Genomic DNA, 16,320 nt, shown 5'->3' on the forward strand with positions numbered 1-16,320 from the left:
ATGTACATATATATATATATTTTTTTTTTAGGGCTGGGGAGATGGCTTGGCGGTTAAGGGGCTTACCTGTGAAGCCTACAGACCCATGTTGGGCTCTCCAGATCGCACTTATGCCAAGTGCACCAGGTGACAGAGGTGCACGAAGTCACACGCGCACACAAGACGGTGCACACACCTGCAGATCGACTGCCGTGGCTGCAGGACCTGGCACGTCCATTCTCTCCCCTCTCTCATAAGAAATGCTTTTAAAATGCCGCGCTCAAGATTTTAGTAACCAAAAGTTTAGTCACTTACAAATTGAGGTTGTTTAGCAAATGTATTAATTTAGCTATGGGTACTGTCACTTTTTAAAAAAATATTTTTTTTTTTTTACTTGAGAGAAAGGAGAGAGGGGAAGATACAAATAGAGAGCAGAATAGGTGTGCCAGGGCCTCTAGCCACTGCACATGAATTCCAGAGACATGTGCCTCCTTCTTGTTTTGTTTTGTTTCGAGGTAGGGTCTTACTCTAGCCCAGACTGACCTGGAATTCACTATGCAGTCTCAGGATGGGCTCAAATTCAAAAGCAATCCTACTACCTCTGCTTCCTGAGTACTAGGACCAAAGGTGTGCGCCACCACACTCGACTAAAACATTTTTATCTTAATAAACAGTTATACTTGTCCTAACTCTCCATTTTCTACATCTGAAGTATTTTCTCCAAAAAAAAAATCATTCTTAAGACAACCATATTTACCTAATTTTATTTATTTACTTTGGTTTTTCAAGGTAGGGTTTCACTCTAGCCCAGGCTGACCAGAAATTCACTATGTAGTCTCAGGGTGGCCTTGAACTCACGGCAATCCTCCTTCCTCTACCTCCCAAGTGCTGGGATTAATGGTGTGCGCCACCATGCCTGGCTTTATTTTACTTATTTATTTGAGACAGAACAAGAAAGAGGCAGATAGAGACAGAAAGAATGAGCATGCAGGGCCTCCAGCCACTGCAAGCCAACTCCAGATGGATGTGCCACCGTAAGCATCTGGCTTATGTGGGTCCTGGGGAATCAAACCCAGGCCCTTAGACTTTGTAGGCAAGTACAAGCCATCTCTCCAAACCCAAATTTACCTACTAATTTTAAATGGTAAAACAGAAAAGGGAAACAGCAAACATTTACGAAATTTACCCTAGGTTCAAGAGGAAGCAAAAAGGAAGTTTTCTGAATCTCAGAACTAGATTTAAAAAATGAGTTTGTACCTGGTAAACACGCCATTATAACCTTTGACATTTCCTCCACAATTTCCTGGCGGACTCTGAGGTCATCGTCTGTTATTCCTTGTTCTTTTGCTAACTCAACAACGGCAAAACTCAAAGCAGCCAAGTGGGCAGGGGAAGGAGGTGGAAGAGACCGGAGCTCACTTTCTTCCTGCTTTTCCTGTTGGTGTTTCAAAACAAGAGCGGGTTCTGTTTAGCATGCACACTTAAGATGGAAGAATATGAAAGCGTTAACAATACTTCCTTCCTGTCAGAAGTGAGATACCTGGGTTCATAAGCAAACACGGGGCAGGAGGTCTGCTCTTAGAAAGCAGGAGTCAAGGACTGAACGGCCGTGTAAGGGAGATTACTATTTGGTACAAATCTGCGTGTGTAGACTCTAAAGTGGAAATAACCTGAAGGAGAAGACAGCAGGGACTAGCGCCCCAACACCTCCAGACAGCACTCCGCCACGTCGCCCCCCACATGCCAACGCCAGGAGCGACACTGGGGGCGGCAGGAGACAGGGGACCCCAGCCACACACACCCCACGGCGTCCAGACAAACTGAAAAATGATCCATGTAATAGACCAAATTAACACAATTTACAAAATCAACTGAGAGAGAAAAACAACTTGAAAACTTTAAGCTCTTTATGGTTTAAAAAAATTTCTGGGGGGAGGGGGCTGGAGAGATGGCTTAGCGGTTAAGGTGCATGCCTGCAAAGTCTAAGGATCCTGGTTCAATCCTCCACGTCCCACATAAGCCAGGTGTCACCTGTTTGCAGTGGCTAGATGCCCTGGCACACCCATTCTCTCTCTCTCTCTCTCTCTCTCTCCCTCTCTCTAATAAAATAAACATTTAAGAAAATTGCTGGGGGGCTGGAGAGATGGCTTAGGGTTAAGGCGTATGCCTGTGAAGCCCAAAGACCTAGGTCCAATTCTCCAGGTCCCACATAAGCCAGATGCACAAGGGGGCGCACGCGTCTGGAGTTCGTTTGCAGTGGCTGGAGGCCCTGGCGTGCCCACTCTCACTCTTTCTCTCTCTCCCCTCTCTCCCTCCCTGTCTGTAATAAATAAATAAATGAAAAGAAAATCTTTAGAAGAAAAAATACTGGGCTGGAGAGATGGCTTACTGGTTAAGATGGTCACCTGCAAAGCCAAAGGACCCAGGCTCAGTTCCCCAGGACCCACGTGAGCCAGATGCACAGGGGGGCGCACGCATGTGGAGTTCGTTTATCATGGCTGGAGGCCCTGGCGCGCCCGTTCTCTCTCAAACTCCTGATCCTCTTGCCTCCATCGCTTCAGCAATTTCCTACCAGTGTGTGCCACCACAACTGCCACATTCTATCTCTCAAATAAATAAAAATAAAAATAAATTACTCAACAAACTAGAAACAAAAAAGAAACAACAGAAAACACCATAAAGTGGGTGTGGTGGTGCACACCTTTAGTCGCAGCACTCAGGAGCCAGAGGTAGGAGGATCACTGGGAGTTCAAGGACAGCTTGGAACTAGAGTGAGTTCCAGGTCAGCCTGGGCTAGAGTGAAACCCCACCTTGAAGAAAAAAAAGCAAAAAAGGGGCTAGAGGGATGGCTTAGCGGTTAAGGCATTTGCCTGCAAAGCCAAAGGACCCAGGTTTGATTCCCCAGGATCCATGTAAGCCAGATGCACAAGGGGGTGCATGCAGCTGGAGGCCCTGGCGTGCCCATTCTCTATCCATGTGCCTCTTTCTCTCTCTATTGCTCTCAAATAAATACAAATAAGACTAAATTTAAACAAAAAAGGGCCAGTCATGGTGGTACATGCCTTTAATCCCAGCACTCGGGAGGCAGAAGCAGAAGCAGAAGGATTGTGGTGAGTTCGAGACCACACTGAGACTACACAGTGAATTCCAGGTCAACCCAGACTAAAGAGAAAGAGACCCTACCTCAAAAAAGAAAAAAAAAAAAAAAAGTTGAAACTTAAACCAAAGTGGTGAAACAAGGAAAAAACAAATAAAAGACAAGCCAACTGTAAAGAAAAAGGTAAAAGTAGATGCTTGAAGGCAGAATGTATCTTATATATAGAAAACCCTACACAAGAGAGAGCCAGGTGCAGGACAGGACACACCTGGAAGGCCAGCCCTGTGGCGCTGACAGCAAGCAGGAGATGCTGAGTTTCACAGCTGGCCTAGGCCACCGAAGTGACTTGAAGCACACACATTCCCTCTTTCTCTAATACAACAACTGAACGAGGTAACAGGATATAGGGAATACATAAAAACTCAGCTGTGAGGTGGGCATGGCGGCACACGCCTTTGATCCTAGCACTCGGGAGGCACAGGTAGAAGGATCTATCCACTTTGAGTTCAAGGTTAGCCTGGTTCTACAGAGTGAGTTCCAGGACAGGCTGGGCTAGAGAAAGATCCTACCTCAAAGGAAAGAAATCTTTAAAAAAAAAAAAAAAAAAAAAAAAAAGCTACATTTTCATAATGGACAACATAAAAAGTAAATTAGGGTGAAAAAATGGCTCAGCAGTTAAAGGCTCCTGCCTGCAAAGCCTGACAGCCCAGGTTAGATTCCCCTGTACATACTGAGTTTGAGGCCATCCTAAGACTACACAGTGAATTCCAGGTCAGCCTGGGCTAGAGTGAGACCCTACCTCAGAAAACAAAAACAAACAAACAAAAAAAATCAATGATATCCATATCAAAATTTGAAAAAATTTTAAATTTCATTTTTATTTGTTAGTTTGAGAGAGATACAGAAATAGGCAGGTAGAGAGACAGAAAGAATGGGCATGCCAGGGCTTCTAGCCACTGCAAATGAACTACAGATGTGTGTACCCCCTTGTTCAGCTGGTTTACGTGGGTCCTGGGGACCCAACCTGGGTCCTTTGGCTTTGGAGGCAAGAGCCTTAACCACTAAGCCATCTCTCCCACCCTGAAAGGCTTTATTATTTATTTGACAAAGAAAAAGGGACAGAGAGAGAATGGGCACCCCAGGCCCTCAGGCCACTGCAAATGAACTCCAGACGCGTGAGCCTCCTTGTGCATCTGGCTAACATGGGTCCTGGGAAATCAAACCTGGGTCCTTTTGCTTTGCAGGCAAATGCCTTAACCACAAGCCATCCCTACAGCCCTGAATGGCTTTTTTTTTTTTTAACACAAATTAAAAAAAAAAAATCAATCCAAAATTTCACATGGAATATCAAGGGATTACAAATAGCAATTAAAAAAAAAAAACTGACAAGGAATAGGGCTTACTTGAAGATTCGTAGTTCCTGGTTTCAAAATTTAACAGCAAGGATAATCAAAATAGCCTGCCACTGGCAATATAAACAGACAGAGACAGACTAAGGGAATTAAGTAAAGAGCCCAGAAGTAAATCCTTGCATTATGTGCTTGAATGATTTTGGAGGAGGAGGGTAGTGAGGTTACCAATGGGCACTTTTTCAACTAATGAGGCTAGGAAAACTGGATATTCATATATAAAAGAATGACCTTTTACCATACCCTACACCATACGCAAAAAGATAAGAGAACCTTTCATGACACTGTGTTCAACAATAGCCAATAAGTACATTAAAAAAAAAGATGTTTTTTGTCATGAATAATTAATGAAATACATTTCAGTAACACAGTGAGGGGCTAGAAATGTAGCTGACTTGGGAGAGAGCTGGCCTAGCGTGCAAGAAGCCCTGGCATCAACTGGCAACACCACATAAAACCAGGAGTGGCGTCAGAGAGGAGACGGGGGTTCCAGGGGTGGCTGGCCAGCCAGTCTAGTTGAGCCTGATTGTTAAGCACCAGAAGCACCAGACCAATGAGAGATCGTGTTTAAAAAGCAAAATAAGTAAGGCTGGAGAGATGGCTTAGCAGTTAACGCACTTGCCTGCAAAGCCTAAGGACTCACGTTCAAATCTCCAGGTCCCACACAGCCACACACACAGTGACGCAAGCGCACAATGTCGCACATGTGCACACACATCTGGAGTTCCTTCACAGAGGCTGAAGGCATGGGGCGCTCATTTTCTCTCTCTCAAAAATAAAATAAATAAAAAACAAAAACAAACTAAATAAAAAGCCAGGCGTGGTGGCGCACGGCTTTAATCCCAGCACCCGGGAGGCAGGGGTAGGTGGATCACCATGACTTCGAGGCCACACTAACAATACATAGCGAATTCCAGGTCCGCCTGGGCTAAAGTCAGACCCTACCTCAAAAAACCAATGCCCAGCCCCCCAAAAAGTGGACAGCATTCCTTTGTTCCTTTGGATGACAGCTCAGGTTGCTCCCTGACTTGCACAAGCATACACACACACACGTGCACATGGACGTGTACACACATGCACAACAAAAACTCAGCAGAGCGTGCTGACATATGCCTTTAACCCCTGCACTGAGCAGGAGACTGCTATGAGTTCAAGGCTAGTCTGCAGCCTGGGTAGAGTGAGTCTCTACATGGGAAGGGGCAAGGACAAGAAAAGAACAATCAGTTTGACAAACCGTGATTGGCAGCTGAGTGGCTATGGGTACTTGCTTGCAAAGTCTGATGGCCTGGGTTCAATTACCAAATATCCACAAGAAGCCAGATGCACAAAGTGCTCTTGTATCTAGCATTCGTTTGCAATTGCAAGAAACCCTGACATGGCCCACCTCTCCCTCTCATAACTAAAAAAGAATTTCAAGCGCCCAGTAAAGTTTGTTTTCATTATATATTTTATCTGAGAGAAAGAGGGAAGGAGGGAGAGAGAGAGAGAAAGAATGGACGCGCCAGGGCCTCCAGCCACTGCAAACGACCTCCAGACGCGTGCGCCCCCTTGTGCATCTGGCTAACGTGGGTCCTGAAGAGTCACACAGAGATCCTTTGACTTTGCAGGCAAAGGCCTTAACTGCTAAGCCATCCCTCCAGCTCCCCCCCCCCTATTTTTTGATAGAGTGTTTTAGGCAAGGTGTCATTCTAGCCTAGGATGATGACCTTGAACTGAGGGTGATCTTGCTACCTCAGCCTTCTAAGTACTGAGGTTAAAGGTGTAGCACCATGCCCAGTCCCAATAAAATGTTAACATTTCAAAAACAGACTTTAAAGCCAGGCGTGGTGGTGCATGCCTTTAATCCCAGCACTTGGGAGGCAGAGGCAGAGGATCACCATGAGTCCAAGGCCACCCTGAGACTACAAAGTTAATTCCAGGTCAGCCTGGACCAGAGTGAGACCCTACCTCGAAGGAAAAAAAAAAAAACAAAACAGACTTTAAAACTTACCAAACTAACCCGGGCATGGTGGAGCACGCCTTTAATCCCAACACTTGGGAGACAGAAGTAGGTGGATTGTCATGAGTGCAAGGCCACCCTGAGACCTCCTAGTGAATTCCCGCTCAGCCTGGGGTACAGTGTGACCCTACCTTGGGTGGCGGGGGGAACTTACCAAAATATTTTTCTTGTGTCGTTTCTCTTTTATGTGTTTATGTGCTCCTTGGATGTTTTCAATGTGAATTAAGCAAAGTTTGCATAGATATCGACAATTGGTATATTCCGGTGATCGCTGAAAAGTTAAAAATAACTGTTTTAGGAAGCAAAAGTAATCAGGTGAACAATACAACTATATGAAAACAACAGAATGAACACGGAAGGCTGCTGGTGCATCAGAGGGAACAGTGCACGTCCAACATGTGCAAGGACCTGAGTAAGAGCCTCAGTGCCACAAGGAAACAGAAACACTGAAGGAATAACTATGTGTAAGTATTTTCTTCCTTTTGGAGTTTTTTTAAATTACTTATCTATTTGAGAGAGAGAAGGAAATACAGAGAGAGAATGGGCTCACCAGGGCCTCTAGCTGCTGCAAATGAACTCCAGATGCATGCACCACCTGGTATATCTGGCTTAAGTGGGTCCTGGGGAACTGAACCTGGGTCAATTGGCCCATTCTCTCTGTCTGTCTGTCTCTCTCTCTCGGTGTCTCTAATAAATAAATAAAAGTAAATCTTAAAATCAATAAAACAAAATAAACAAAACAAGAAAATAAGCCATCATTTGCCAATCCCTATACAAAGACTAGACTTACAAGTGTATCTGATGAACAAAGGATGAGGAAGAGAAGGAAAAAGAAAATCAGGAAAAAAGAAATACTATCCCTGTCCTATTAATAAGAGAAAGGTAAAGGGTTACACTTGTGTACTCCACACAGTAAGCGTGACCACAGCTTACCTTTTCAAGCCGAAAAATGTGGTCTCTTTCCAAGCGCGCTTCTGCTTGCTGCAAACCTAACCTCTGCTCGGGCGTCAGGGCCGACTCGTCGGTCACAGTGGCATTTTCTAGATAGTCCATCTCTGCAGGGTCATCTTTAGTGCCTTCATCATTCTTCCTTTTATCTAGAAGGAGAAGCAACCATTCAGCTAGCATCCGAAATGGTAATGCCAGGTGTGGTGGCGCACACCTTTAATCCCAGCACTCTCGGGAGGCAGAGGTAGGAGGATCGCCATGAGTTCCAGGACACCCTGAGACTCCATAGTGAATTCCAGGACAGCCTGGACTAGAGTCAGACCCTACCTCAAAAAAAAAAAAAAAAAAAAAAAGAATAAATCAAGAAAAGCAAGTATCCAATTTATGCCCATTTAGGAAAAAAAAAAAAAAAGATTGTATTTTCCTTGGTTGTTGTACATGCATATTGTAATATTGTATATGGTGAGAGAGATACATGGTGGCAAAATTAACAAAGAGTTTTGGGGTGTACTCAGCAGCAGACTGCTGCCAGACAGAGTAAAGTCTCTTGAGTTCAATCCCAAGACTAGGAAGAAAAAGAAAAAATAAGTCTCACAACGGAAAAAAATCTACTTCATGGGTAAAATGCCTACCTTTTTCTTCCAAGAGACATATACAACTGACACTGCACAAAACTGAAAGCCGTCTCATAGAATTTCTAATTAACTTAATAAAAAATATTTTCGGTAAATCCACTGAATCTGACTCACCAAGAGAGTCACCAGCAGCTAAGAGAACACACACACACACACACACACACACACACACACACACACACGGCAGACCATGGACTCACACTGGCTTGGCTCCTTGTTCTCCCACTGAGCTCACAGTCTGCACCACACTGGTATTCTCTTCACATCTCTGCCTGCAAGTAGACTTGAACTTCAGGGAGGCTAACTGTTTTTGTGTTATCATAGAGCTTGGTATGCAGTAGGTTTGCTACCAGCATGATTTCGCCCCCCTAATCAAATGGAATCACAGCATGCAATACTTTAAAAAGCCAGGCGTGGTGGTGCATGCCTTTAATCCCAGCACTCGGGAGGCAGAGGTAGGAGGATCACCGTGAGTTCAAGGCCACCCTGAGACTACAGTGAATTCCAGGTCAGCCTGGGCCAGAGTGAGACCCTGTATTGAAGGGAAAAAAAAAAAAACACCCTAAAAGTTATTAAATTCTCTAGCATGTTATCCTCATGAAGGTACTGAATTTATTCTAGAATAAATACAATTAACTCCTAAGTGTAATAAATGTTGTGAAAGAAAAAAGCAGGACCAGCAGTATCAGCTGGGCTTGGTGGCGCACGCCTTTAATCCCAGCACATGGGAGGCAGAGGTAGGAGGATCGCTGTGAGTTGGAGGCTACCCTAAGACTACACAGTAAATTCCAGGTCAGCTTGGTTAGTGAGACCCTATCAAAAATAAAAAAAGTCCAATTTTTCACTCCCTAGCTTGTCTGAATCAAAAATCACTGGGGAGCTAGAGATGGCTTAGCGGTTGAGGCACTTGCCTGCCAAGTCAAAAGACCCAGGTTCAATTCCCCAGGACCCACATAAAGCCAGAAGCACAAGGTGGCACCTGCATCTGGAGTTCCTTTGCAGCAGCCAGAGGCCCTGGCAGTCCCATTCTCTCTCTAGCCCCCTCCCCTCAAACAAATAAATAAAATAAAACAAAAAAATGAAAAAAATCACTGGGAATGATGCCCAAGAATTTGCAGTTTAAATGACTCCAAAGTGAGTCATTAGCATGTTAATGTTTGAATTTTGTGTGTGTGGGGGAGGGTATTTTATGTTTTATTTTATTTATTTATTTATTTATTTATTTATTTATTTAATGTATTCACTACAAGGAGAGAGAATGAATGAAAATAAGAATGAATAATGAGAATATGGGTGCACCAGGGCCTCTTGCCACTGCATACAAAATCCAGACACATGCACTACTTTGTGCATCTGGCTTCACGTGGGTATTGGGGAACTGAACCTGGGCTTTTCAAACAAGCACTTTTGAACACTGAACCGTCTCTTTAGCCTCCGGGTTTTTGTTGTTTTGAGACAGGGTCTCACTCCATAGCCCAAGCTGACCTGAAACTCACTATGTAGCTTCAGCTGGCCTTGAACTTGTGGCAACCCTCCTGCATCAGCCTCCTTAGTGCTGGAATTACATGTGTGAGCCACCATAGCTGGGCCAAAAGCTTTTGGTTTGGAGGTAGGGGCAGTACTGGGATCTGAACCCAGAGCCTCACACATGGTGCTGGGGACATTCTCAGTCCCTATCAGTAGGCTATATCCCTAGCATGTATATTAAAGTTGGAGAAGACAGATCATGAACATTGCCTTCTGGGCTAGAGGGATGGCTTAGCCATTAAGGCACTTGCATGCAAAGGCAAAGAAAGGTCCCAGGTTTGAGTTCCCAGGACCCACATAAGCCAGATGCACAAGGTGGCACATGTGTATGGAGTTCATTTGCAGTGGCTGGAGGCCCTGGCGTTCACTCATTCTACCTGACTTTCTCTCTGTCAAATAAATACATAGAAAAATTTTAAAATATGTATTATATATAATTCTCTATGTTGTATAATATGTAATTTTTGTTTTATTTATATTATAAAATATATACAATGTATATACGCACACACACGAACACTCGGCTTCAACTACTCATGCAGAGCTCGTTCTTCATCATTTCCGCAAGCGCAGCCTTCGCATTGACAATTTCATTTTGAAATACTGTCACCGGCAGCAGCAGATGCATTCCCTGTGGCCTTTCCCGGTCTGTTTTCCTACAAGACCGTGTACTGTCTGCTGTCTCTCTCTCTCTACTAGAAGACTAACTCTGTAAGGGTGTGGTACATGTCTGATTCACTCCTATATTTCTAGGAACAAATTAGCACCTGACACAGACGATATAAAAATAATAATACTAGGGTGGGCATGGTAACACACGCCTGTAATCCCAGCACTCGGGTAGCAGAGGTAGGAGGAGCGCCGTGAGTTCGAGGCCAGCATGGCACTACATAGTGAATTCCAGGTCAGCCTGGGCTACAGCAAGACCCTACCTTGTGTGTGGGGGAGACGGGGGGCATGACAAACTAGGCATGGTGGCACATGCCTTTAGTCCCAGCGCTAAAAAGGATGAGAGCTGTGAGTTCAGAGCCACCCTAGGTTAGAGTGAGAATCTACCTTGAAAAAAATAAATAAATAAAACAAAAAAGCATATTGAATGAATGACAAAATAAAAAAATGGTCAGAGTGCAACTACCTGAGAGCTAACATTAGGTCTGATGAAGAACACTGGGATTAATGCAGGCAGCTCAAGTGCAAACAGACAATGGCTTAGTTTTACCCTTAACTAAGGAGCCCTTACATGTGAAAGGAATTTGAGCGCTCTCAGTCTGAGAGTGTTGCGCATGCCCTTTGGTAACTGAAATAGCTAACCCAGGAGTAAGGCACGGGACACAGGCGGAGAAGCCCTTGGCAAGGGAGCGCGGGCTCTCCGAGCGTCTGACTCACCCGGATCCTCCGCCGCGTCTTCAGCCCCTGACGCGCTGTCATCAGAGTCACCAGTAGGATCCGTCCCTGTCTGCTGCTGCTTCTGGGTCGGTGGGGCGTTTTCCAGAGGAGGCTTTTCTCCCTGTAGATCTTCACTATTCATTTTGGTTGCCGAAATAAGGGAGCTTTTAGTTTTCTGTCCAGTCTGTTGCAAATCCGTCTGTTTCATGTTTTCTTTCAACAGTGAAGTGGGCACCTTGTCCACTGCCACTGGCGAGCTGGGGACCTTTTCCTTTTCGGACTTCGTCTGGGAAGTGGGCGCTTTCTGTTCTCTCCGCTGTGAACTAAGTGCCTTCTCCGATGCTGCTGGTAAACAGGGCGCTTTCTCTGTCTTCACTGGTAAATTAGGTGACTTTGGTAAGTTCTCTGTTTTTGTCTTTTCTAATTTTGCCTGGGAGGAACATGCCTTTTGAACTTTCACCGGCGAGTTTGGCGGCTGTTTTGCTTTACAATGACTATGATCTCGAAGAACTAGCCCCAAATCCTTAGAGCCTGGACCACCGGCAGCATGTGCTTTACATGATTGAACTTCTGCTTTTTCTATACAGGTGTCATTCTGCCTGTTGTCTCCACTACTGAGCCGAGTCGGAGAACTGGTCCCCATGGCCGTCATGGGCATGGCATTTCTAGCTTTCAAGGTTTGATTAGTTATAATTTTAACTGCTTTGCTTTCTTCACAAATAGCATTTTTCTTTGGTTCATGATTTTCACTTTTAGAAGTCTTGGGCTCTTCCATTATTTGAAAACCTGGTTCTTTCCGATTGAAATACTGTAAAATGGCAGATCTCCAGTAGTTTGAAATGTTCCAAATCTAGTTTAGGCAAGCCAACTATTGGATTTAAAAATAAACAAACAAACAAAAAAAAAAGAAATGTTACTTAAAATGCAAAAACATTTTTAATGGTTACACATAAAAACTTTCAAAATTTGTTAGCAAAGCTGAAAAAATGGTCTTCAGAAAAATAAACTTTAGAAAACTACATAGAAAGGAGTTAAAAGCCCATGTAGTAATTAATAGCCAAATGTTACTGAAGAAATTCCTATATGCTTATGGTAATAGAGATGAAAACAAAACACTTTTACAGAAGTAAAACATTTTATATCACCTAATAAGGATTTCTACTAACAGGGAGACAAAAGCTTAAAATAATGTACCATCATTAACATAAGAGGAAACGGAAAAGGAGAAAACAGGAATTCCAATCTATCTACAACAATAAGGGAGCAGTTTATAGAATTCTAAATGTCAAGCTCTTGGCCATGTGGATTGCTACTAAACGTGCATGCTTGTAAGCCCCAGCTACTTCAAACTTGACTCTCTAAACATGAGAACAGACTGACTACCCTTCCCCGCCGTATCTCTGAAGTGCACAAAAGGCATTTAAATGGATCATAGGATAATTTGTGGTAAACTTGTATTACCATGTCTTTGCAAAAACTCAAAGACTGTGCCCCACCAAGAGTGAACCTAACTGAAAACTATGGACTCTGAGGCTGGAGAGATGGCTCGGTGGTTAATGGACTCTGAGGCTGGAGAGATGGCTCGGTGGTTAACGAGCTTGCCAGCAAAGCCTAATGACCTGGGTTTGACTCTCCAAGTCCAACATATGCCAGATACGCCACATGGGGACACATGCATCTAGAGTCTGTTTGAAGCGGCGGGAGGCTCTAGCTATCTCTCTCCCTTTTTCTCTCTCCTTCCCCCTCTGGCTCTAATAAATAATTTTTTTTTTTTTTAAAGCAGCTTTGTTCTGAGCCAGGCCTGGTGGTGGCACGTCTTTAATCCCAGCACTTTGGAGGCAGAGGTAGAAGGATCACTGTTGAGTTCAAGGGCACTCTGAAACTATTTCAGGTCAGCCTGGTCTAGAGTAAGACCCTACCTCTAAAAAACCAAAACAAAAACAAAAAACCTATGGACTCTGGGTGATAATATAGTGTCAACAAAAATTCATAAATTGCAATAAATGTCATCACCTTAGTGCAAGGTGTTGATACTGGGGGAGACTATGCTCAATTTTGCTGTGAACCCAAAAGTGCTCTAAAAAACCAAAAATGACAGAACACTAAAATCAGTCAGAATGTATTTCCTGGTATTTTATTTATTTATCTGTAAGCAGAGAGAGAGAGAATATAGGCACAGAAGGCCTCCAGCTGCTACAAATAAATTCCAGGTGCATGCACCACTTTGTACATCTGGTTTTATGTGGGTACTGGGAAATCAAACCCAGGTCATCATGCTTTGCTGGCAAGCACCTTAACTGCTGAGCCATCTCTTCAGCCCAAGAATGTACTTTTCTCTGTAATATGGAATTAGGAAATTATAACTGGTAAAGAAACATTTAATTTACAACACAAGCCACATGTAGGTAAGCAAAAGCTTTTGAATCTTGTTACATTATTTCTATATTAGAAATATTTTTATAGGGCTAGAGATATGGCTCAGCAGTTAAAGGCACTTGTATGCAAAGCCTCACAGCCCAGGTTCCATTCCCCAGTACCCATGTAAAGCCAGATGCACAAAGAGGCTGATGCGTGTATCTGGAGCTCATGTGTAGTCGCAGGAGGGCCTGACATACCCCTTTATTCTCTTTGCAAATAAATCATCAATGAAAACAATAAAACACGGTAATACTTTTTCTCCCCAAGGCAGGATCTCACTCTGGCCTGGGCTGACCTGGAACACACCCTGTAGCTCCAGGATGGCTTCAAACTCACTGTGATCCTCCTACCTCAACCTCCTGCCTCCCAAGTGCTGGGATTAGTGTGCCACCAGGCCAGGCCCTATATAACATTTTACAGAAATCAGTTTTCCAACTGTTAATTTTGCCAAAGATGCCTTCACTAGTTTTATGCCTCTAAATAAGCATTAGGAGACAAGTAAGAACTAGAGTCTTCTTTCAATAAAAACAAATTGCATGCACTTAAAATGAAGCACCTTGGGTTGAGAGAGGGCTGAGCAGTTAAGGCGTTTGCCTGCAAAGCCTAAGGAACCAGGTTCCATTCCCCAGAACCTAACCAGTTACACATGGTGATGTATGCATCTGGAGTTCATTTGCAATGGCTAGAGGCCTTGGCACACCCATTCTCTCTCAATCTCTCTCTCATAAGTAAGTAAATAAAGTACTTTTTGATTTTACTTGGTTAATTTACTCCATTTCTAACCACATAAACTCAAAAACATTACCTAAAACAAAATGCTCAGAACATGAGTCATTTATTCCCAATTATCTGTGTGCATGTAGAACTGTATTGGACCTGGAGTTTTATAATTATTGTTGGTAGGACACTCTTTGACATTAGCTTCCTTAATCTTGGCCTCTATTATCTTTATTTTTTAAAAATTATTATGGTCTCTTTCCTAAATTACAGAAAGTAGTATTTAGTAAAATGCATAATTAAAATTTAAGTAAAAAAGCTGTACATACAAAGGGCTATATACATGACTGGTGGCACACTTGTTCATCATTGAACAAGCACTAACCACAGAATTTTTATAAAACCTTGTATTTCTGCTTGTTTGTTTGCCGAGGTAGGATCTCGCTCTAGCCCAGGCTGACCTGGAATTAACTCTGTAGTCTCAGGGTGGCCTCAAACTCATGGCAATCCTCCTACCTCTGCCTCCCGAGTGCTGGGATTAAAAGGCATGCACCACCATGCCCAGCCAAAACCTTGTATTTTTATTGTTAATTTGTTTTTTAAATTCTTCATGCAATTTCCATGTCTCTTTTATTATAAGCTCACCTAGATTTAAAAAGAGGAAGAGGGCTAGAGAGATGGCTTAGCCATTAAGTGCTTGCCTGTAAAGCCTAAGGATCCTGGTTCAAGGTTCCATTCCCCAGGACTCACGTAAGCCAGATGCACAAGGGGGCGCACGCATCTGGAGTTCATTTGCAGTGGCTGGAGGCCCTGGCGTGCCCATTCTCTCTCCCTCTCCCTCCCTCCCTCCCTCTCTCTCTCTCGCTCTCTCTCTCTCTCTCTCTCAAATAGATAAGTACAAATGAACAGAAAAAAAGAGAAAGGAAGAAACTGTCTAACAGATAAGTTTGTGTCTTTTTAAATATTATTTTTAATATTTGTTTATTTTGAGAGAGAGAGAGAACAAGAGAGGCAAGGGGCAGATAGAGAGAATGGTCACACCAAGGCCTCCAGCACTGCAAACAAGCTCCAGACACCTTGTGCATCTGGTTTTACGTGGGTACTGGGGAATCAAACCTGGGTCCTTTGGCTTTGCAGGCAATCACCCTAACCATTAAGCCATCTCTCTTCAGCCCTATATTTTTATTTACTTGCAAGCAGAGAGCCAGAGGGAAGGGAGAGAAGGAGAGAATGGGGCACCAGATTCTCTAGCCCCTGCAAATGAGCTCTAGGTACATGTGCCACTTTGTGCATGTGGCTTTATGTAGCTACAGGGGAATCAAATTCTGGTCATCCAGCTTTGCAGGCAAGTGCCTGAGCTGCCTGCATCTGTCCACCCCAGACTGTTTGTTTGTTTGTTTTTGGAGGTAGGGTCTCACTCTGGCTCAGGCTGACCTGGGATTCATTATGTTATCTCAGGGTGGCCTCAACCCCATGGCGATCCTCCTACCTCTGCCTCCCGAGTACTGGGATTAAAGGTGTGTGCCACCACACATGGCTTACCCCAGGCTTTTTAAAATAATATTTTAACTTACTTATTTACAAGCAGAAGGAGATAGAGAGAAGAGAGACAGAGAAAGAGAATGGGTGTGCTGGGGCCTCTAGCTACTACAAACTCCAGACAATATGTGCTACTTTGTGCATCTGGCTCGATTCCCCAGGACCCACGTAAGCCAGATGCACAAGGAGGCGCACACATCTGGAGTTCATTTGCAGTGGCTGGAGGCCCTGGCACGGCCATTCTCTCTCTCTTTCTCTGCCTCTTTCTCTCTGTCTGCCGCTCGCAAATAAATAAATAAATAAATTTTAAAAGAAACAAGCAAACAAAAAAAGGAAGTAATCTGGGGTGCTAGAGAGATGGCTCAGCAGTCACAGGTGCTTGTTTACAAAGACTGAAATACTCATATAAAACCATATGCACAAAGTGGTCCCATGCATCTGGAGTTTGTCTGCAGCAGCAGGAGGCCCTGGTACTGTCTCCCCCCAGAAACAGAGAGAGAGAGGAGGGGGGAGGGAGGAAAGGAGAAAGGGAGAGAGAGAGAGAAAATAACTAAAAAAAATTTTTTTTGAAGTAGAATCTCACTCTAGCCCAGGCTGATCTGGAATTCACTACGCAGTCTCAGGGTGGCCTCAAACTCATGGTGGTCCCTCCTACCTCTGACTCCC

At 43.9% G+C, this 16,320-nt stretch overlaps 1 protein-coding gene across 5 annotated transcripts in view; it reads right to left on the minus strand.

The window, feature by feature from the left end:
- Window positions 1-16,320, minus strand: part of Tut4 (terminal uridylyl transferase 4) — a 112,166-nt gene that overhangs the window by 81,539 nt on the left and 14,307 nt on the right. For all 5 annotated transcript variants that reach the window (XM_045139145.1, XM_045139142.1, XM_045139141.1 and 2 more), the window contains exons 2-5: window positions 10,981-11,848; window positions 7,418-7,581; window positions 6,639-6,755; window positions 1,237-1,414 (exon numbers count right to left, since the gene is read on the minus strand). In XM_045139145.1, coding sequence (XP_044995080.1) covers window positions 1,237-1,414; window positions 6,639-6,755; window positions 7,418-7,581; window positions 10,981-11,755 — 1,234 coding nt within the window. In that variant the 5' untranslated portion in view covers window positions 11,756-11,848. The remainder of the gene's footprint in view (window positions 1-1,236; window positions 1,415-6,638; window positions 6,756-7,417; window positions 7,582-10,980; window positions 11,849-16,320) is intronic.

Source organism: Jaculus jaculus, chromosome 21 (assembly GCF_020740685.1).
Source record: "Jaculus jaculus isolate mJacJac1 chromosome 21, mJacJac1.mat.Y.cur, whole genome shotgun sequence".
NCBI lineage: Eukaryota > Metazoa > Chordata > Mammalia > Rodentia > Dipodidae > Jaculus > Jaculus jaculus.